Source organism: Rhinatrema bivittatum, chromosome 1, assembly GCF_901001135.1.
Source record: "Rhinatrema bivittatum chromosome 1, aRhiBiv1.1, whole genome shotgun sequence".
Taxonomy (NCBI): Eukaryota; Metazoa; Chordata; class Amphibia; order Gymnophiona; family Rhinatrematidae; genus Rhinatrema; species Rhinatrema bivittatum.
The window spans coordinates 437059385-437083062 of record NC_042615.1 but is presented as its reverse complement, the minus strand read 5'-3'; the positions used below and the strand labels follow the sequence as shown (position 1 = coordinate 437083062).

The following is a 23678-nucleotide window of genomic DNA, read 5'->3' as shown; positions in this document are numbered from 1 at the left end:
TATGATGCACCTCACTCCACAAGGAGTGAAGAAAACATGACGGCACATTGCTAAGTGAGTGTGCTGGAAATTTGGACACCAAGCTTAACACACCAACATCATAGAATGTTGGGGGTAACTTTATAACAGTCATCCTAAATTATATGGCAAAAATACACAAAAATACATCAATTTTCACAGCAGACGTACACTTGCAAGTCCGTTTTGAAAATTATCCCACCAAATTTACGCTCCTGTGTTACACATGCTATTATGTGCATGAAACTTTTCGGGAAAACTGAGCTGCACATACGTTCAAACACCTCCCTAACGCCACTCCTGGTAATGCCGCCACTCAGTCCAGGTACAGTTATGAGTGTGAGCTTACCTGCATATATTGAGTGGGCAATTTTGTAAATAACCCTGCCTGTGGCTAAAACACTGTTTTACCTGCAGAAATGCCTTAGAAAATTGCTCTTATTTATTTAAAATTGTTTATATATCGCCTTCTGGAAAAAGTCAAAGTGGTTTCTAAAAAAATAAAAAAAACCAATATAACAATAAAATATTAGAAAGGGAAATGGTGCATAAAACGGAAAATGTCATAATGCCTCTGATCGCTCCATGGTGAGACCGCACCTTGAATACTGTGTACAATTCTGGTCGCCGCATCTTAAAAAAGATATAGTTGTGATGGAGAAGGTACAGAGAAGGGCGACCAAAATGATAAAGGGGATGGAACAGCTGCCCTATGAGGAAAGGCTGAAGAGGTTAGGACTTTTCAACTTGGAGAAGAGACGGCTGAGGGGGGATATGATAGAGGTGTTTAAAATCATGAGAGGTCTAGAACGGGTTAATGTGAATCAGTTATTTACTCTTTCGGATAATAGAAAGACTAGGGGGCACTCCATGAAGTTAGCATGGGGCACATTTAAAACTAATCGGAGAAAGTTCTTTTTCACTCAACGCACAATTAAACTCTGGAATTTGTTGCCAGAGGATGTGGTTAGTGCAGTTAGTGTAACTGTGTTTAAAAAAGTATTGGATAAGTTCTTAGAGGAGAAGTCCATTACCTGCTATTAATTAAGTTGACTTAGAAAATAGCCACTGCTATTACTAGCAACAGTAACATGGAATAGACTTAGTTTTTGGGTACTTGCCAGGTTCTTATGGCCTGGATTGGCCACTGTTGGAAACAGGATGCTGGGCTTGATGGACCCTTGGTCTGACCCAGTATGGCATGTTCTTATCATACAATAAAAAAATTACTTAATCAATAAAATATGATCAAACAAAACAATAGAAAACTATCTTCCATCAAAGGATACCATAGATATCACTACACACTTGGGAATAACCACATTTTTTGTAATCTTAAAATAATTCTCCTCCTGAAGAATCACTAAAGGTAGATCATTCTAAAAAGATGTAGCCACTACTGTGAACACTCATGATCTAATCTGCTTCCTACGAATCGACCTAAAAGTAGGCATGTTCAACAAAACTCCATGTCCAGATCCTAAAACCCTTCCAGGAACATACCAGCTTACTTTATCTGTCAAGAAATGGGGCACAATACCTCGCAGAACTCTAAAAGTTAAGGTCAAGATTCTGAATTTCATACGAACGTCAACCAGAAGCCAATGCAACTGGGACAGCACTACCTTAACTGGTGTGTGCCTCGAGCAGCCTAGCACTGTTCTAGCCACCGGAAACAACCAGTCTCTGCATCACGGTCCTAAACGTCTCATTCAAAAAAAGGCTTCAATCTGCACACAACATTCAGTTTCTCATATATCAACTCAATAATATTTGTTACCATTGCTTCACCTCACATACTGGTTTTTAAAACGACTTCCAACTTTCTCATCTTTTGAACTGTCTCTCTATCGTCTGATAATCCACCAACACAATCAATGGAAGCATTCCATCGTATATTTTGTGGTTCTAAAAATCTGTTTTTGTAGAATTCAACACTAATTTATTCTGCTTTAACCAACTTGTAATTATCACCAATTTATCAATAAGTTGCTCAGAAAATCTACTTACAACCCTCTCCAATGGAATAAATAACTGAATATTATTTGTATAAAGATATCCTATTATATTCCAAGAGGGGATGAGTGCCCCCGAGTGCCCCCAGTGGCTGTAAAAAAAACCCCAAACAAACAAAACCATTAAATAAAAGTGGTGACAAAGGAGAACCTTGTGGTACTCTTCAAGGCCATTTAAAAATACCGTGTTTCCCCGAATATAAGACAGCGTCTTACTTTCTTTTTACCCCCAAAAGTCCCACTATGTCTTACTTTCAGGGTATGTCTTATATTGGAAAAAAAACCTGAGTGTTCAAAAAAAAATATTTTTAAATACCTGTCGGAGGGCCGCGTGGGTCCAGGCGGCTGGCGGCGGGAGCCGGGTGGTCGCGTGTTAAATCTAGGCCGCGGGCGGGTGGGCGCTTGTTCCAGGCGGCGGCGGCGGGGGGGGGGCGGGTGGGCGCGCGTTAGTTCGAGACGGCCGGCGGGCGGCGGGTGGTCGCGTGTTAAATCTAGGCCGGGTCGCACAGGGGCGCATTCATTCACTGCCGGTGGGGGCTGCCTCGGCAGCCCCCACCAGCAGTGAATGAATGTGCGCACAGGCCCACAGCGCCTGTGCGACCCCTGCGATTCGGCGCTGGGGGCTGCCGGTGGGGGCTGCGGCAGTGAATGAATTCATTCATCCAGGCGGAGGAGCCGGCTGCTTTCGCCGCTGCCGGCTGCTTTCGGCTGCCGCTGCCGGCTGCTTTCGGCGCTCAAGGCAGTCACATGCCGTGACGTCACAGCATGTGACTGCCTTGAGCGCCGGTGGCACAGGCGCGCATTCATTCACTGCCGAGGCAGCCCCCACCGGCAGTGAATGAATGCGCGCCTGTGCGACCCGGCCTAGATTTAACACGCGACCACCCGCCGCCCGCCGGCCGTCTCGAACTAACGCGCGTCCACCCGCCGCCGCCTGGAACAAGCGCCCACCCGCCCGCGGCCTAGATTTAACACGCGACACCCGGCTCCCGCCGCCAGCCGCCTGGACCCATGCGGCCCTCCGACAGGTATTTAAAAATAATTTTTTTTTGAAATGACAGGTACGTCTTACTTTCGGGGGATGTGTTACATTAGCCGACCCCCCTAAAATTCCCACTACGTCTTACTATCAGGGGTGTCTTACTATCGGGGAAACACGGTAGATGACAATATCCCATTTACCAAAATCTGATACCTTTTACCATTTAAAAAAAGAAAGCAACCACATTACAACTTTGCCCTTAATCCCCAAATCATAACATCTCTGCACCAATAAGGCCTGATCTCCCAAATCAAACCTGGAAGATAAATCTAAAAACATCAATACCATCTCCCTACCTTTTGGTCTTGTGCTATACCCTTCTCTGAAAAGCGCTCTGTTGTGACCTAACCAATTTTTCACTCTACTCTAAATAAAAAGGCCAATATTAGCGCTGCTTAGCTGGATAAATAGGGACTTATCCAGCTAAGTGGCAGCTGCTGGATATCCGGCTATGCTCGGCGTCACCACATAGCTGAATAGGTATTTATTGGGCTAAGTAGACAGCTGGATATCTCGGGGGCAGACAATGGGCAGATTGAAGTGGGGCAACTTATCCGGTTATCTTAACTGGCTAAGTGCCTATATTCAGCCTTATGCGGTTAAGTTAACTGAATAAGTTAGACCTGCACACTAGCAAGTTTAAAGTTATCTGGATAGAACTTATCTGGCTAACTAGCATTTATCCAGTTATATTCAGCAACATAGCTGTGCCGCTGAATATCCCTTCTAAGTTAGCCTGCTAAATTATATTTGGATAACTAAGATAACCGGATATCTTTGAATACTGGGCCCCTTGATAGTTGTAAGGTTGCTGCTTTCTCTAATGTTATTGCAATAAAAGGGTTTGATGCCACCAGTCTACAGCTCCTATTTATGATACAATCTACACAAACATATAAACTATTATAAACATAAACACATCGTAATGTCCTGGGAATGGCTGTTAGATTGTAAAATCAATTATTTTTTCATTGTCACAATTATAACTTGGAGAAAAAATGTTTTTTTTTTCCATATATTCTTACATCCGCAAAGCCAAAATCGAAAATAAGTGATGTGGAACCAGAAGTACCACACACATTACTGAGGACTTGATTCAAGAAATATTTCAAAAATAGAAGAAAGTACCTTATGCAAAACATTTATATCATCATATCATAGCAGAAGATGAGTGGGAATTAATAAAACACTTGAGGAATTCAAATACATATTTAAAACTTACACAGTTGAACAAACCAACATTATTTTATTTAAGAGAGTGTAAAGTGCTATTACAAATACATTTTAAAAGTTAGAGAAACACTGCTAGCCAAAACCACTTCCTGTTTTTGAGGCCATGGGTTGACAGGTTGAAACAGTACAATCTACCAGAAACCAAGCGGATTGATGTTGATAGCAGCTGGGTACCATCTGGTGAGGCCATGGGACCTGATGTTCAGGCAACTGCCCTAGTAGTTTGGATAGTTATTTGGATGCATGACCTGGGGGAATGGTGGGTTGGGTGTGGGATTATGTATGAGCAATTATATGCTCATCTAATCAGAATGGTAAAGAAAGACTACGAAAGCTAACCTGAATATGGAGTGATATTCTATAAGCACTCAAGCTTCCACAGCTGACAGCTGCGTAATACCAGCGTAGACGAGAATAGTTGGGCAGACTGGATAGGCCAATTGGTCTTTATCTGCAAGCATCTATCATGTTGTTTATATATCTGGAGGCAAAACTTCCCTTTGAAAAAAACTTGTTGATTCTCCCCTATTAAACCATGTCTATATATGTGGTCAGTAATTTTGTTTTTAAGAATAGCTTCTACCATTTTGCCCAGTACCAATGTCAAGATCACCAGTCTATAGTTTCCTGGATCACCCCTGGAACTCTTTTTAAAAACTGGTATCACATTGGCCATCCTCCAGTCTTCTGGTATCATGGCTGTTTTAAATGAAAATATAAGCCTTGGCTTCCCTTTTGAAATGATGCTGACTTTTTAAGCAGTTTGATATCTGCCTAGCCTATGTTCATCCTGGACTCCTTGATACTAACTGCTCACCATTTTTTAAGCATTTGCTACATTCAAAAGCCACTCTAAATAACACTTTATTTTATGTGACTTTAACTCTCATAAGTTCCCTCTTTCTTCTAACTGCGAGCCATTTCTGGTGTCCAGGTGGAATCTCAGTTGGAACCAGGTGGTTAATATTTCCACTGATAAAGCCGGCAATACCCTTGATCTGATGTTTGTGAATGCCTCACGGGTTGAACAGTGTAGCCCTCAGATAGTAATTAAACTGAACCATGCTCAGATCACTTTTCTTATTAATACTCGTATACCAATTAACAGCCAGCCAGATACCTCTAGTAGTGATGTGGAGGAGTCATATTAAATCTGAACTCCTTGGAGAACGTCTAAGAGCAGAATTAGCCAATTTTACACCTTTAAACTGCAAATCTGCACTCATGCTCTGGAATTTGAAATTATTAAAGGTCTTAGACGAAATTGCCCTGAACCACTGACTCTGTAATTGTCTATACAAATATAAAAGAGCAACAGCTATCTCCTGAGCTATGCAATATGTGCCAACAACTGCAGAAGCTGGAACGATTCTGGAGAAAAGTACGCATCTCAGATGCATTAGCAAATTTCAAAGCAGCGCTCCCACTCATTTCAAGAAGCTACCAATGAGGAGAAGAAATTATTTTATTCTACACAAATTAAAAATGCTGGAAATAACCCCAAAATAATTTTCAGCATTGTCAAGAATTTGACAGAAAGCCAAAAACACTTCCCTTGCTGTGCAGTCTAACAATGGGCCATCCTTTCTAGGAAATGATTTTCTGAAACACATAACACATCAAATTCAATGATTTAGTACCCTTTTCTAGAACATTTACAACTAGTGTGATGCACTGATTAGTGATGTCACTCAGGAATGGTCCTTTTTGAAACAGTTGCTGCATCTGAGGTTTTTAAATTGATCACATCTATGAATATTTCAAACTGCCCACTAAATATTATAGCGCCTCTAGCTTTTGGACACTGAGAGAATTAATTACCCCATCCCTTACTGTTCTGATCAATCTTTTCTTATCAGAGGGTTAGAAGCTAGAAGCTCTAAAATCTTCAGCGTTCCATTCGCTCCTGAAAAAGTCCAATCTTGACCCTGACAACATGGCTAACTACAGACCGATTGTCTCTCTTCCTTTCTGTAAGGAACTGCGTATGCGTGATTCTTGCAGTGACACAGCCTCGTAGGTAGAGTCCTGAGACCCACGCCAGTAGCAGGTGAGTTAGTCTTGGCAAGGGCCAGACTATGACTGAGTCCAAACATCTATACAAAGATCAGGCTGCCACTGAGGCCAAGCAAGGACAAGACTTATGGCTTGAAACAAGGCTGAGGCTGAAGCAGAGCTGAAGGCTGAGAAGATGGAACCAGGCAGAAGCTGAGCACAGGAATCAGGCTGGAGCTGAAGGCAGGAACCAGGGGGACTTTCTTGCTGAGGCAATGAATCCAAATCCAGGTATGCTAAGTAGTCTTGAGCATGTGACATCATCACCGGGGTGGGTACCTGACTGATGCAATCACACACCCTACAATAAGTACCGTGTTATGCTCAGGCTTGTGAACCCTTGGGCCGACGGGAGGATGGAATACCTTAGGAGGAAGATCCATAGGTTCTCCCGTCGGGTGGCGAGGCAGGAACAGAAGACGTGACCAGCTGACCCTCGGCACTGGAGACAGAGGCGACTGTGGAGGCAGACGAAGAGTCGTGACATCGAGGAAAGGAACTGTGTCTTCGCCACTGGAAGCCCGCGGTCCCCCCGGGAGAAGCCCGTAGAGACCTGGGCCGCTGGGACTTAGGTGGGCCCTTGGAGACGATGGTCAAGAAGAAGTCCAAGGTCAAGTGCCAGAGGTTTGCCGCTTACCAGTCCGAGGTCACACACACACCGGAATTTGTTGCCAGAGAAGGTAGTTAGTGCAGTTAGTGTAGCTGGGTTCAAAAAAGGTTTGGATAAGTTCTTGGAGGAGAAGTCCATTAATGGCTATTAATCAATTATACTTAGGGAATAGCCACTGCTATTAATTGCATCAGTAGCATGGGTTCTTCTTAGTGTTTGGGTAATTGCCATGTTCTTGTGGCCTGGTTTTTGGCCTCTGTTGGAAACAGGATGCTGGGCTTGATGGACCCTTGGTCTGTGCCCAGCATGGCAATTTCTTATGTTCTTATGTTCTTATGAATCACCGCTAACCGATCCGAAGTCAGGAACCAGGAACACCAAGACAAGACAGGAACAAGGATCCGAAGTAGAAGAACTCACCGAAGCAAGCAGACCTGATTAACCCAAAAGTTGTCAAGTCGAGGAATGAGCAGAGGAAGCCTCCTTTTATACTTCCTCTGCTCTGGCTCATAGGGAACAGCTGAACCTGGTTAAAGGGATCAGGTCCCTTTAAATCTAATGAGGAGGCGTGGCCTCGCGCCTAAAGATGGCGGCAGCCATCTTGGATTTCCTCCACGGAGGAAATGCTGCAGGACGCCGCGAGGGAGGAGCAGGAACGGCTCCCCACCCGGCGGCCAGAGCGGGGACCCGCGCCGAAACGACAGGCATCGGGTCAGGGGTCTCCCCCGGAGTTCCCGCGGCGGGTCGCAGTCGCGGGCAAGGTAGGGGGCCACGCTCGTGGCCTTCCACGAGCGCGGAACACAACATACTTTAAGACCCATCCAGTTTGTTCAATTTACTTCCTGAAGCAATACTGTAGTACCCATGTTTTTTCCGGCTTCAACTGTTTAGATGAAATACATCCTGAGATTAGCAAAGATGAGAACTGCTATGCAGAAAATGCTTTCAAAAAACTTTCAATACTAACAGCTCCTCAGTAACCACATCACAAAAAGGTATCCACATGATTTTGATTTTTTTTTATGCTAACAAAACTATCTTATATGAGCCACTGTTCTAATTTTTAAATATATTTTCTTGCTCTTTATGGCATATCTGAAGAGGTTAGAAGACCACATTTTGACATTCAGACCTCAAAAATTTAAGAAAGAAGGGCGTATCCCCAGCCTACTAAAGCATTCTCTCACTTTCCTCCAGATGATTCATTACAAAACATAAAAAATGTTGGCATGCGTGGAGAAGAATGTATTTCTGGTGATTGTATTTCCTTCACTTGGACGGATTCAAACACCTGTGCTGGGATTTGCTTAAAAGACTGAGATGAAACAGCAGGGAAAGATTTGTTTTACATGCTTGCTTCTTGAATATCTCAAAAATGAGCAGCTTCAACATTTTCATCTTCTTATGGTCCTGCGATGCTGCCCCAAGAGAACTAGGGCCCCTTCTTTCCTTCCGTTTTTCTTAGGGAGTTTCCTATTTTGGAATGGACATACTTTTTTTTTTTCTTCCTGTTCCCCTGAGAAAGATGGCTTTGTGGATGAAATCGTGCTCTGAAACTGTACGGGAGCGATCACAAGTCAAGAAAATAGTTTAAAGCTACATTGTTTAAAGGACTGCCTTTTTGGTTTTTTTTTTTTTACTTCTGTGAAACGTATTACCCAGGAGGCTCTTTATCTTACTTAGCATGACTTTTCTCACAACTGTCTGGCCCGTACGGCTACAGTCCTTGCTCCAGGCTACAATCTCATGTCAAGGTGTCAAAGTAGCTAAGGATTGCTTGCATTGGGCATCCCCATTAGTGGAACTCAATTACAACTCCCTGGGCTTTGGGCCTTCCTCTGAGTTGGGCTTATCCAGAACAGCAAGGAACGCACAAAGCCTCTTCTGTCAAGCCCAAGCTGCCTGAGGAAACATCCATGAGCAGATGTCATAATCTGAAATCTTGTTACTTTTCCTGACTCAGCAACAGTGCTCTTAGTGATAAATCCAAGATAGTGCATTTGGGAACGCATCTTGACTCTGCTGCCCAAGCTCTGATGAAAATTCCAGTCCAAAAAGAGCAGAAGTGAAGTTGATGGAAAAACCTTTTCTTCAGGAAAGGTGATTTCATTAAAAGAAAACCATAAATGGCTCTCCCCTTCCTTCATCATCCTCCTCCCTCTGACATTAACAGCTACCCACTAACTGGTATTTTCAATCACACCTAAAAAAAAATGTTAATATATGAAAAATGTGCTTTTTTAAATTATAAAATCTGCCCTCCTGGTGCTGCCACAGAGATGTCAGAGACGAAAAACCCATGAGGCCCAAAAAAGCTCCTGCACAATATCTATATGAATTATTTATTTTTAAATTTGGCTAAGGGAGAGACCTCTTGATGCTCATGGGGTGGATTCATGTGGAAAAACAGTTCAGCGCCTTCTCTGCCCATTCACATTTTGTACTGCTTTTTAGAGTAAAAATAAATCAGGCCTGAGCACACAAATGGAAAGGTCTATAATTTTATTTTGCATTAGCTCCAAAGGGCCATAACGACCCATAAAATAATCATTGAGCTTGTTAATTATTAGTGATAAATTATGGCTCCCAGGTGTACTGTGAAGCAGCAGCAGGACATAACATGGCAGAGCAAATGCTTCATCGCTGAAATTCAGTTCTAGCAGCACAAAGAATTCTGTGGCAAGACCCATACTGTTCACAAAATAGTTAAAGGATAATGGGTGTTTAAAAATGTGTAGTGCTGAAGAGTCTTTTTTCCCAAGTCACCAGCTGCCTGACTAAACCTGGCTTAATAATCGCAAGAGCCAGCACCACTTATCTAGTTGTCTGCATCATTCTGCTCAGAAGCTGGAAGGCAAGTGTTGCTTTAATAACAGCGCTCAAGACTCCTGCCTCTTCAAGTCTTGGCAGAAGCAAAAACAGACAACAACATGGTCAGGGCACGACCTCCGCTCTCCTATGTGGCAGTATAACCATGGTGCTGGACCTCTGCTCGAACGCAAGATAACTAACTAAAGAAAGAGCTCATCCACTTCCTATCTTCATATGTGGGAGTACGGTATTGTATCTGCTCTGCTAACATCCCTTCTGTAGCCCAGTCCCAGAAGAGCCATCACTACCTCCCCCTTGGCGACTCAGTAGATTTTGTTGTTACAAGCTTACCAAGTAAGATTACTTTCCTCCTAAAAGAGACCATTAAATAAAAAAGTCAAGTGAATATTATAGTTAGCCATGCAGAACTATTGGGATACATTAAATTGTTTTTGTTACCGGTTAATTTATTGTATTTGATCAAGAATCAATGTAATTAACAAAGATTTCATGACATTTGAATTAGTTCACACATATTTGGGCAGGATGGGCTCTTATGTGTCGCTTTCTGAAAGAAACCCTGGCCATATGCTGTTCCAAAAAAGACTAACTTACTTTAGTGTTGGAAACCACTGCTGGGAAGGAAAGAGACTAGGCAAAGATTCAAACTATTTATTTTGCAGTTGCTCCACTGAGCCAAATATGACCGTCTCAAACCAGGCCAAATTATCCATCACATGGGATACACAAATATATTTATAAAAAGTATCAAAGAATCCCTTTCAGAAAAATATAACCTGTGTCACATCAAGGCTAGCCTGATAGCCTGAAGGCAGTGTGTGGAAGACAAAGGTTCCAGTCCTGCTCCGCAGGCTGGCAAGAGTTAGAAATGTTACAGTTCCCAATCCCTGGAGAAGGGGAAGGGGGCCGAAAATGCCAATCATTGAATAACAGTGCTATCTAAGGATGGGATTCTGGGAGTAGGCACATGAGGTTTCAACGTCAAGGCAAAACTGATGCCTGTGGCTGTGATATGCCTGGACTATAGGAATAGGCCAAGAATGAAAGCCATTACTGTCTCTACTCGGCCCTCCCTTTTCACCCATCAAAAATGACAGTGAGTGACGCCGGGGCATGTTTTCAGTGGGCTGTAAGCTCAGGTGTGGAAGGACAATGAGCAAGGTCAAAAAAAATAAAAAAATTGAAAAAACATATAAAGGAAAATTGGTTCTTACCTGCTAATGTTCGTTCTTATAGTACCACAGATCAGTCCAGACTCCTGGGTTTTGCCTCCCCTTCCAGAAGATGGAGACAGAGAAAGTTTTGCCGACACCACCTCTTAATCCGGTGTGCCACCTGCAGTTCCTCAGTATTACTCAGTATCCAAGCAAAGGACAGTCAAAAAACTTCTAATAAACCAACACTCTAATATCCCCCAAATGAGCAGAGGAAAGCAGTAATTTGGGAACTTTAATTATAAGGACTAACGAGAAACCTGTGCCATTCTTCAGAATTATTATAGTAAACAGATCGAGCGGACTCTCCAAATCTCCTCTCCCCCACCGGGCAGGACTCTGGACTGATCTGTGGTACTACAGGAATGAAAATTAGCAGGTAAGAACCAATTTTCCTTTTCCTGTACGAACCCAGATCAATCCAGGCTCCTGGGATGTACCAAAGCTTCCCTAACCAGGATGGGACCGAGAGTCCTGCTCGAAGTTTACTTTCATCAAAACTGCCGACGTCCAAGGTCTGAATGTCCAATCGGTAGTGTCTGGCAAAGGTATGCAAAGACTTCCATGTAGCCGCCCTGCAAATCTCTTGCGGTGACTCTGACATTCTTCCCAGGAAGCTGCCTGGGACCGGGTAGAATGAGCGTTTAACCCCTTCGGGATAGGACAACCGTGACAGATGTATGAGGAACCAATAGCCTCCTTCAACCAACGTGCAATCATGGCTTTTGATGCCTTCTGACCCTTTTTCGCACCACTCCATAGCACAAAAAGGTGATCCGATAATCTGGAACTGTTAGTGACCTCTAGATACCAAACAAAGCCCTTCTGTCATCCAGACATCTCAATTCTTTCGCATGAGGTGCACAAACCTCCACATTTGAAAAGCTGAAAGTTCCACTGACTGACTTAAGTGGAACGCCAAAACCACCTTCGGCAGAAAAGATGGAACCATCCTCAGAGAGACTCCGGAATCCGAAATCCGTAAAAAGGGTTCCCTACATGACAGGGCTTGAAGTTCAGACACCCTTCTGGCTGAACAAATCGCCACCAAGAAAACCACCTTCAAAGTGAGATCTTTTATGGTGGCCCTTTTAAGAGGCTCAAATAGCACCGTACACATGTCCTTGAGAACCAAGTTAAGGTCCCAAGAAGGACATTCCTTATGAACAGGGAGGCACAAGTGATTCATTCCTCGGAGGAAACGTACCACATCCGGATGCGCAGCTAGGGTTGTTCCATGAATCTTGCCTTGCAAACAGCCCAGGGCCAATACCTGCACTCTCAGGGAACTAAAGGACAAGCCTTTCACTAGGCCTCTCTGCAAAAAAGCCAGAATAGAACGCTCACCAAGGATCAACCCCTTGCTCCGTACACCAAGACTCAAAAATCCTCCAAACCCGGACATACACCAAAAGTAGAAGTCTTTCGAACCTGCAACAGAGTAGTAATAACATCTTCAGGATATCCTTTCTTCCTTAATTGCCTCCTTTCAAAAGCCAAGCCGCTAGACAAAAGCAATCCACTTGATCTGAAAATATGGAGCCCTGATGCAGCAGATTTGGTAGATGGCCCAGCCTTAATTGGCCGTCCACTGCTAGATTGACCAAATCTGCAAACCAAGGTCTCTGTGGCCATGAGAATCACTTTTCTTCTCACAACCTTGCCCATGAGAGGCCATGATGGAAACACGTAAACCAGAATGTTGTGCGGCCAAGGAAGAACCAGGGCATCGACCCCTTACGCTCCGCGCTCTCTTCTGCGACTGAAGAACCGCGGTATCTTGGCATTCCACTGAGTCACCATCAGACCCAGATGAGGAATGCCCCATCTGCAAGAAATGAGGCTCTTTGCTTCCTCTGATAGCTCCCATTCTCTGGGATCCAGTTGTTGCTGGCTGAGAAAATCCACTTGCACATTGTTGGACCCTGCTATGTGAGAAGCTGCTATCAAGGCCAGATGCTGCTCTGCCTTGCACATCAGCATCTCCGCTTCTTGAGCAAGCATTAGACTCTTGATACCACCCTAGCAGGTGATGTAGGCCACCGTTGTTACATTGTCTGACAGGATTCTGACCAGATGGTTGCGCAAAAGAGGTAGAAACTCCTGCAGAGCCAACAGCACTGCTCTTGTCTCTAAGCGGTTGATGGACCAGGACACTTCCTCCGCCAACTACTGGCATCAGTAGTTACAACCATCCACTGTAGAACCTCCAGATCCATATCGTGGAACAAATGGTCCCAACCAAGCCACCACAAAAGACTGGACCTGGCTTATTCTGTAAGCGATAGTGGAAGATGAAACTGCTCTGACATCGGATCCCACTGGGATAGTAATTCATTCTGTAGCGGTCTCATATGAGCAGCTCCAGGGTAGATGCCATGGAACTGAGGACCTGCCAGTAATCCCAGACCCTTGGAACTCAGGCCTCCAATAGGTTCCGAACTTGAGTCTGCAGCTTGAAAATCTGCTCCTCCATGAGAAATACTTTTACCATTCAGGTATTGAAGCGCGCGCCCAATAACTCCAGAGCCTGCGACAGAGAAAGATTGCTCTTGGACAGATTCACTATCCAGCCCAAGGATCTCAAGTGGTGCAACACCACTGCCACCGCCTGCCTGCAAAGGTCTGACTTTGCCTGGATGTGTCAGTCATCCAGATATGGATAAATCAGCACCCCCTCCTTTCTGAGGGCTGCCGCCACCATCATCATCACCTTGTGAAGGTCCTTGGGGCCGCTGCTAGCCCAAACAGGAGCGCAAAATTGAAAATGCCTCCTGAGGATCATTTATTTATTTATTTTTATTTAAGGGTTTTTTTTATATACCGAGGCATGTTTGCAAAACATCACCTCGGTTCACAATGTAACATAACTTAGCAACAGGCTTTACAATAATAACATTTTTTAACAGGGAGAGGGTTAACAAGGGCAGGAGTAGATAATACGAGAATTATATACATATGTACAAGTTAGTTTTAACAAGTGAGTTCATCAAAGCAGTCAGAGTAATTAGCAGGGGAAAGTATTAATAGGGATGGGGTAGAGGGGAGTATACCCACAGAGGGTGGAGGGTAGGGTGAGTAAGTAGATGGGGCGAGAGTCAGTCGGGTGGTCATGTCGCAGAGATATAAACCAGAGATATCTCTGATGGTCCAGGCGAATTCCCAAGTGTAGGTACGCTTCTGTCAGATCCAACTCCCTTCTTCGTACCGCTACTATGACAGAACGCAGAGTCTGCATCTGGAACTGGGGTACCTTGAGAGCTACGTACATTTCTTTAAATCCAGAATTGGATGATAAGTTCCTTTCTTCTTTGGAACCACAAAAAAAATGGAATAACATCCTGTCCCTTGTTCCTCCTTGGGGGTGGGAACAATGGCTCCCTGCATTTGCAGTCACTGGATGGTCTGCTGAACGATCAGTTTCTTTTTCAGCGCGGCACAAGGAGATACCATGACAGGCTTCTTAGTGGCCAAGCAAATTCTAAAGCATAACCTTGTCCTATGATGCTTAGAACCCACTGGACAGACATGATTTTGACCCACTCCTCGTAAAATTGAGTCAAATGACCCCCGATGATTGGGACTGAGGCATGGGCCGGCCTCGCCTCATTGTGCAGGTTTGCCTCTGCCACTCCCCTGGCCAGAGCCATCTCTGATAGGCCGACATCCACAAAATGACTGGTTCCAGGACTGTGACCTCCCCGACTGCCTCTGCCCAGCGCCCGGAGCTCTGCTCTGGTGGAAATGCCTCTGTCCTTGAAACTGGGAGTACACAGGAAGAAATCCTTTTGACTCTTTGGGCTTGTCATCCAGTAGCTTGTGCCCTTTATCGTCTCCCAGATGCTTTATCAGCTGCTCCAAGTCTTCTCCAAAAAGGAAATTGCCCTTAAAAGGCAAAGTTCCCAGGTGAGTCTTTGATGAAACACCTGCTGACCAATTCCATAACCAAAGAAGCCTCCTAGCTGAGACCTGGAAGAAATACGAATGAGGTCATACAAGGCATCGGCCCCATAGGTGACCACCGTTGCTAAATGTTCCGCCTGTTTTGAATCCTGGAGTGACATATCCTTGTTACCTTGTAAATGCTGCACCCATCTCAAGCTAGCCCGAAGCATAAAACTGATACACACTGCAGCACGTTTGCCCAGAGCAGATACCTCAATTAACTTTTTATGGTGGACCTCAAGCTTCCGATCCTGCAAATCCTTCAGAGCTGCTGCACCAGCTACTGGAATGGTGGTCCTTTTTGTAACTGCTGAGACGGAGGCATCCACCTTCGGGATCCTTAAGAGCTCCAGAGTATCTTCAGGCAAGGGATAGAGCTTATACATGGCTCTGCCTACTTTAAGGTCAGTCTCCAGCGTATCCCACTCCCTGACCACCAACTGTTTTACTGACTTATGAAAAGGGAACGTTCTGGCTGGACCCCATAAGCCAGCCATGACCGGATCCACTGAGTCCTGGTCCGACTCCTCCTTTGGAACCGTTATCCCTAACTCCACCAGGCCATGTGGAATCATAGGTCCCAGCTCCTCTTTTTGAAACAAGAAAACTACTTTGGGATCATCTCCCTCCATAGAGAGGATGTTTGCGATTCCTCATCTGGATCCTGCCGAACCCTGGGAAGACTCGAGTCAGGAGGACCATCCCCAGATGGCAACCCTCGATCGGACTCCTTGGAGGCCCCCGACACCGTTGGAGCGAGGATTCTCCGACTCTTTGTAGCCCCCCAAAACTTAAACCTCTTTTTGGGCAGAACAGCTGAAGCTTGCCACATTGAGGGGGGGCCCATGGTGCTCCAGGCCAGAAAGGCTTCATGCATGAGAAGAATAAACTCCTGGAAAAAGGAAGCAGGACCCGGAGAATCCCCCACTAGAAGATCTGACTCCTGCTCAGACTGCCCCTCCTGGGCTTCATCGGGGCTGGAATTCGTGGGGGACAGTGCTGGCGGGCGATCCCCTCCCCCTGCCAACCTCGCTGCCAGAAGCCTAGAAGGTTTTCAAAATAGCCACCATTCCCACACTGAGTGGGAACGGATCAGCAGACCTTTCCAACGCAGCCTGTGACTTGCCAGGCCTGTGCTGCCTCAATGATGCCACTGCAGCCCCTCCCGATGAGCCCTCCCCAGAGAGGCATCGGGAGCATTGGCCAGCCCTCGACAAACGAGAGCTGTGCTCACCACACGCAGCACAGCAACTCCCTTGCGGCTTGGCTCGGCCAGACCCCGGCTGCTTGGCACACGACTGGAGAGGAGAAGGGGTGAGGAGAAGGGGAGAGCCGTCCCCCCACCCCGCCCCGCTCAAACGGGATACCTTCCTCTGCCACCGCTGACAAGGAGAGCCAAAAGAAAACGAGGCCCCTGTCGTATAATGTTTCTCTTTCCAGGCTTTTCTTTCTTTTTTTTTTTTTAAACTTTATAAGAGAATTAACAAAACACTTTCCTGCATGAAGGGTGGCAGAGGCTTCCTTAAATCCTCCTGTAAGTGAGGGAACTGGACCACTACCTATCACCTCCAGTGTGATTCAGCGAGCAAATTAGGCCCCAAACCCTGCTTTGTCCTGCCCTGCAACCAGGAGGGATGGTCCCAACAGGACCTGCCAACCTCCTGGGAGGATAACCACCTTCTTATTATATCATCTTTTTTTTTTTTTTTTTTTTAACTCAGGTACAGAACAGCAGGTTTTGCACCTCCTCCATCTGCTGGAAACAGAGAAATACTGAGGAACTGCAGGTGGCACAGTGGGTTAAGAGGTGGTGTCTCTGTCTCCATCTGCTGGCAGAGAGGCAAAACCCAGGAGTCTGGACTGATATGGGTACGTACAGGGAAGTAAAGTTTTCATCTGGTAGTTCTGGATTTCAGTAATGAAGTTCTGCAATAATGACACAAATGCTACAAACCAAGTGCGATTCAGCAACTGAAAACCTTATGCCCACGGAGTTCAAGCTCATAGGTTATTCAGTCCTAGGCTCACAGTGCATACAAATCTTTCTCTGATACCATGTACTCCTGACTGATGATGGACGAATGACTGGGGTGACCTGGTTCTCAGTCAGCACAGATGGCAAGATATGGTGAAGGGCTTTCCCGAGACATAGTCTGTCATTGGACTTTTGAAATGATTCACTTTAGATTACTTTTCTTACATCCTGAAGTGAAAACACAAAATTGTTTTGGACTGCATTAACCTCTCCCCTTTCCCCCTTCTGCCATTCTTAAAGTGACGATAACCAACTTCAAGTCATCTGGATTTAATTGAAGAAACTCCCACATTTTTTTCCAGGTGAACCTGATAGCATCTTGCTTTAATTCCCAGTGTGCCTAGGGACCACCCCCACCTTCAGAATCACAACAATTTGGTCCTGGGGTGAAGTACAGTAAAATCAAACAATTTATTGCAAGTAAATACAAGCCTTGCAAAGAAAGGTTCTCCTTTTTTTGCAAAGGATTGTTTTTGTTTGTTTTGGAACACTGCATGAAAAATGATTGCATAAGACACTTGGCTTCATGGGGAGGTGAGGGTAGAGGGGCAAGGGGGTAACAGTCCTGTTATTATTCTGACATGAGCACTAGCTTTTACAGGAGCTGACGGAAAACAGTGCCAGTCAACATATTTTACCTAGAAAAACAATGAACCTATGTTTTCCCCCCCGATAAGTTACATTTCTAACAATGTTAAAGCCTGAACAGGTAGGTAAACTGGCACTTTGGAAAAAAAGATAGGAAACATGATATCCTGTTGAGGATACTGACATGGACGCCTGACAGCACTCTCCAAGGATTTGCCCAAACACACATACACATATTGATTGCGGGGGATGCCCAAAGTTTCATGTAACCTTGACATTCCTATACTATTTTATCAGGTTTCCATAACACCTGTTGTGATGCAGCCAGGGTTTTCCTGTTCTCTATTTCTATTCCATGTCTTTTCCAAAACAAGTGCCAAAATGATTGATGAAGTCAAGATGCTATAAAGCTCGTTCCCTATAATGGAGGCGGTCCTTGGAGAAAGCAACAGGCTATCCTCCTCAGTGTCTGCATCTTGGCAGTTGTGAAAAGGCTCTAACTGAACCGTGAATATGATCATCATCACTGTAGAATCTAAACACCACCGAGTATTAAAGAACAACTTACGTGCACTCCAAGAGCATCAAATGTTTGTAAGGTCTTTTCTGGGACTGCTGCCATGGACAAATGAATGTCAGAATTAAGCTTTATGGTATGTACTTATGCAGATGTACTTTCACTAATCCATGTATTTGCTGGGCTAACAAAAAACACAGCTTCCATGGCAAAGTACATCTGATCTTTATTTGGCACTGAGGTCTGCTAGGGGTGGTCAGAAGACTTATCCATTTATCTCCATGCCTCTTTCTTTAGCACCAAGATAAAGGCCCTGCCATGTTATATGCCAAAAATCTTTCTACAACCTGGCCATCCCTCTACCAAAAAGATATTCAAACTGTAGGGAGAGAGCCCTGTGTACAAAGGATACGCATTATCTCCAGCCATTTTGGCACCAAAAAACAAATATTGCAAAAGTTCTCAAAGAGAAAGCAAATAAAACCAAATCAAATGAAAGCTGTATACAGAAACACTCGTACAGTGCTTTCGTATTCCCATTCGTGTGAAAAAAAAACCCCAACTACAAACACTTCAAAGCCCTTTTATTCAAGGGGTGTTCGGTCTGCAATCTGCATGGCAGCAACAAATCAAAGCGATAAGGAGTTAAGTTTCCTTACCTCTGTGTAGTACTATATGGTCAATCATGTTGTGTTTGTATTTGGTGTGGTACAGGCAGAGAGGACAGCGCAGGTCTTTGGGTCCTTCCACAGGAATCACTGAATGCCCAGCTTCCACATGCATAGTAAAAACAGATCTATGAAACAAATTGGGTGAGGAGGGGAAAAGAAAACAAACCAGTGACTTGCAAATCTCATGTGATACAGTATTGCTCAAGCCAAAGATACTATAAATGTCCATGAGCCTTTGCTAGGAGTTAGTGCATTTACTGGAGGGTGGGAAGGAAAAGTAGGTACAAAGAGGATGCAAGGTGCACTTGAAAATAAACAAGAATGCATGCTTGGCTATGTAAAACAAATCTGCTTACCTGTAAACAGGATTCTCCATAGAGAGCAAAAAATATTAACCATAATCTGACAGCGACAACACAGACCCAGCTCTCTGAGCTCAGTAAAACTTTACTGAGCATGTGTAGGCGTTCCTGTGCATGCACGCTGCCCTCTGAGTCCCTCACTCTCTTCCAGAGCTTACGTTTTAGCGAGGAATCCACTTTCCAGGGAGGCAGGTGGCTATTAAATATGGCTAAATCATCCTGCTGTCTACAGAGAACCTAGTTTACTTATAAGCAATTTTGTTTTCTCCATCGACAAGCAAGCGTAAATTAGCCATAACGTTGGGAGGGGTCCCAGGCTGCGGGTTGCACAACAGAGCAATCACCTAAGTCAACTCAGCCCCACCAATGGAGAGAAAAGACTGCACAGAACTACTTGCCCAAAATTACTCTCACCTCAGGACGTGCTGTCCAGACAGTAGTAGATGTGAAGGTGTGCACAGATGACTAAGTAGCAGCTTTGCATATGTCTTCAGTGATCCTGAGATGAGCCACTGAAGTTGCCATGGCTCTCACCTGATGACTCTTGACAGAGTCTGGTAATCTGTAAGCCAGCCAGCACGTAACAGTGCCCTATACAGTCCACTAGCCAATTAGACACAGTTTGTTTGGCAACTGCTCTTCCCATCCTATTGAGATCAAAGGACATGAACAGCTGAGAAGCTTGACAATGAGGTTGAGTCCTCTTTAGTTAATACGCCAGGGCTCTCTTACAGTACAAAGAGTGAAAATCCCATTCTCCTTTGTGCACATATGGTCTTGGAAAAAATGTAGGTAGCACAACAGCTTGATTAATGTGAACCACAGGCACCACTTCTGGAAGGAACTTGAGATGAGTTCATAGAACCACTCAATTATGAAAAAACTGCAGACATGATGAATATGAAACCAGAGCCTGCAGTTCACTTATTATTTATGACAAAGTATTGGCAATGAGAAACAAAACTTTCCATTGATTTGAGAGTTTCAAAAGGAAGTTTCATGAGTTGAGCTAGGACTACATTGAGATTGCAAGGCACTGGAGGTTTACTGACCAGAGGCTAGGTATGCCACAGTTCTTTCATAAATCATGATCCTGAGGGGTGGAAAGAGATCGAAGTCGCTTCTATATGCTGGTGATATGCTACAATGGCACTGAGATGAATTTTAAAGAGATGCTAAGGCCTGATGGCAAGAGGAAAAACAGATATTGAAGCAAGCCCCTTGATCCACATGAGAAGGGGTTCCAGCTAGTTAGCCCTACACCAAGTCAAAAACCTCTTCCATTTAAAGGTTTCCTGGTGAAAATCAAAACACTCTTCACCTCCTTGGGAAGGAGGAAGGAAGAGACTACTGCACATTCAATATTCATGCTTTGAAGGCCAAATCTGGCAGGTTTGGATGGCAAAGCCAGTCTTCTTCCAGTGTAATGAGAGGCAAAAATGTTCCCAATGGAACCAGAGACTGAATTGACAGCCATCCAAGATATGGATACCATACTTGGCATGGAGAGGTTGATATGAGGATTATTGTCCTTTTGTCCCTCAGGACATTTTGGATGGTCCTAGTGATGAAAGCAATTGGTGGGTACACAGAGTAGACCAATGATCCAGTCTAGCACAGAGGCATCGGGAAATGACTTGTAGCTGCTTGGATGCATGAAGCAGAACTTCTGGACCTTTTTTTTAATCTAAATTGCCAGACAAATCAGACAGCCACCATATAAGTAAAACAAAACCATGAAAAACAGAATTTTGCAATAGTCACATCTTTTTCCAGCGCCACACCCATGCAGAATTATAAAACTTCCAGTATGGATCCCATATCTTGTCATATAATACCGTACAGCATTCTCTCTTATCATATACGTTAATTTTTCAATTAAAGCTACTGAATGAACCTGCGCCCTCCAATGTTCTAATGTAGGAAATGCCTTCCACTTCACTGCAACAGAAAATCGATCAGCATGCAATAATTGTTCTAGCAATAGTTTCTGAAACTTCCCCAACAATTGCTTTTCCCATAGACCCAATAAACATAACTCAGGGATTAAAGACAGATGACAGCCATTATTTGACCTATAAGCCTACCTACCTGCATCGAAAAGGAATGGGTATATGGGTACTTCAACTATGTATACAAATACATGCCCTCCTACCCACACTCTCGCCAACAAAGCGGAGATCCCGAAGCAGAGAACTTAGAAAAACACGGATATCTGTAACTATGCATTATCAATTTCACCATTAAGAAAGGATCTATGCCCTCTATTCCAAATTCTCCTCCATACTTTTGCCTCAAGCTGTAACCCCAGATCTCTCTTCCAATGTGTCTCCACCTGTAGAGTAGATTCCAATTCAAGATATGTCTGAATATTCATTCAGAAGAGCAAAGAACTTGCCTTCCGTTTAGCTGAGCCCAACTCAAAGGCAGCCTCAAACAGATTAGGCTGTACCCAGTTCAGTCCCTCAGATCCCAGTTTGGTTAAAACCCTCTTTAATTTTTTGTAATAAAACTGAGACTGATCCATGACATCAAACTCCTCTTGAAGCTCCGAAAAGAACTTAAGTCAATCATTCTCATAGAGGTGACCCAAACAGCATAGCTTAGCCTCCCACCACTGCTTAGCCTCTTGGCTAAATGAATGAATAGACAATGCTGGATTTCACCAGAGGGGAGAGAAAGCTGAATGACTATGACCCACCACACCCAGCCCTTTACACATTGATCTCCTGACCTTAATCGTACATGCAATGAGGTGCTACAACATGTTCTCCTGCCGCCTGACACCATAAGTGACAATGTCATGAGTGACATAAGGTCCATCCCCTCTGCCAAATTCCTCTCTAGGGAGTACCACTGAGACGTACGATCTCTATATAACCATGTGAACAACCCAACTAAGCGAGCTGCCTAGAAATGTGCCTGTAGATGCAGGAATGCCATGCTCCACCCTCGCCTTGGGTCTCCATAACATACGCAGTCTTACCTGTGAAGGCTTATCATCCCAAAGAAAGTCTAGGAGCATACTATTAACTGTAGTAAAGAAGCTACTTGGAAGAAAACAGGACACATGCTGAAATAAAGAAAATAATCGAGGTAGCACATTCATCTTAACATTATCTCTCCCCACCCATGATATGTAATGCCCCTTCCATTCCCTTAAATCTTGCCTAATCTTGGTGAACACAGAACATAGTTAAGCTTATATAAGTCAAAATATTTGATTTAAGACATCACCTTTCTGAAGGGAGCAAAATCCAGGAATATCCTCTGGTCCACAAGTACCAATAAGAAACACTTCAGACTTGTAATAATTAGCTTTATATCTTGCTACTTCCCCAAAGGCAGCCAGTGTGGCAAGCACTCTAGGACTCGACCTCTTATGATTAGCCAAAAATAATAAAATATCATCAAGACATTGCCTACCTTCCACCCTGAATACCCAGATTTGCTCATAATTTGAAAGCCAATACTTCAATAGCAAGATCAAAAAGTAGCGGTGACAAAGGACATCCCTGCCCAGTACCTTTCTCTATAGAAAAAAATAAAAGAACAGAGAGACACCTGGTTAGTGAGAATTCTAGCTCTAGGGTAGGTATATAATGCGTGAATCTACCCACAAAACTTTCAGGGCAGACCATACTTCTCAAGGACAGCAAACAAAAAAGGCCATCCAAGCCTTTCAAAGGCCTTTTCAGCATCCAGTCCTACCACCAGCCCAGAAATCTTAGCCTTCTGGGCCAATGTCATTATGTTAGAGTCTCTTAGTGTTGTTAATCGAAGAATGATGTTTAATAAAGCCCGTTTGATCCGGACCCACCAATAGCCTAGACTCATTTGTAAAACTTTTGCAAGTATCTTAACATCCACAATGAGCATAGATATAGGTCTGTATGCTTCCGTTTCTTGTCTGCCATACCCCAGCTTGTGCATTAAAATAATTATGCCATCAGTAAGGCTACCAGTCTGCTCTGGATGATCAATTATCAATGACATATTTTAAAGGACTCACAACCTACGGCAGAAAACGTTTATAGAAATCCATGGGGTATCCATCCGGTTTCTGGACCTTTCTGTTTTCTTCTATGGTGAAAAGGTTGATCACTGGCTTTCCCCAGCAACTGAACAGGTTTTCCATGATCCCTTGATCCAGGGACCATGCTTTGATTGTAATCTCTGCTGAGATGGTCCACCAAGGTGTTCTGGATTCCCAGAAGATAGGTTGCCTGGAGATGGGCATTCTGATGACTTTTCCATGACCGGATTCGGAGGGCCTCCTGGCAGAGGGTGTAGGAGTCCAAGCCATCTTGCTTGCTTATGTCAAACAAGGCCATTTGGTTCTCTGTCTGGATCAAGATACTCTTTCCTGAGAGAAGGCCCTTAGAGAACAGCAGATGGCTCATAACTCCAAGTGGTTGATTTGTAGATGACTCCACTGGAGACCACAATCCTTAGGTCCACATCTCTCTGGTGTACGCCCCTCCCCCACATCCTTGTGGAGGCATCAGTAGACTGAGTCACTTATGCAGTGGAGCACGAAG

The 23678-nt window shown here is 44.3% G+C and overlaps 1 protein-coding gene across 2 annotated transcripts in view; it reads right to left on the bottom strand.

Annotated features, from left to right (window-relative positions):
* ZNF462 (zinc finger protein 462) overlaps positions 1 to 23678 on the bottom strand; it is a 309667-nt gene that overhangs the window by 54047 nt on the left and 231942 nt on the right. For both annotated transcript variants that reach the window (XM_029604891.1, XM_029604894.1), the window contains one exon: positions 18764 to 18900. In XM_029604891.1, coding sequence (XP_029460751.1) covers positions 18764 to 18900 — 137 coding nt within the window. The remainder of the gene's footprint in view (positions 1 to 18763; positions 18901 to 23678) is intronic.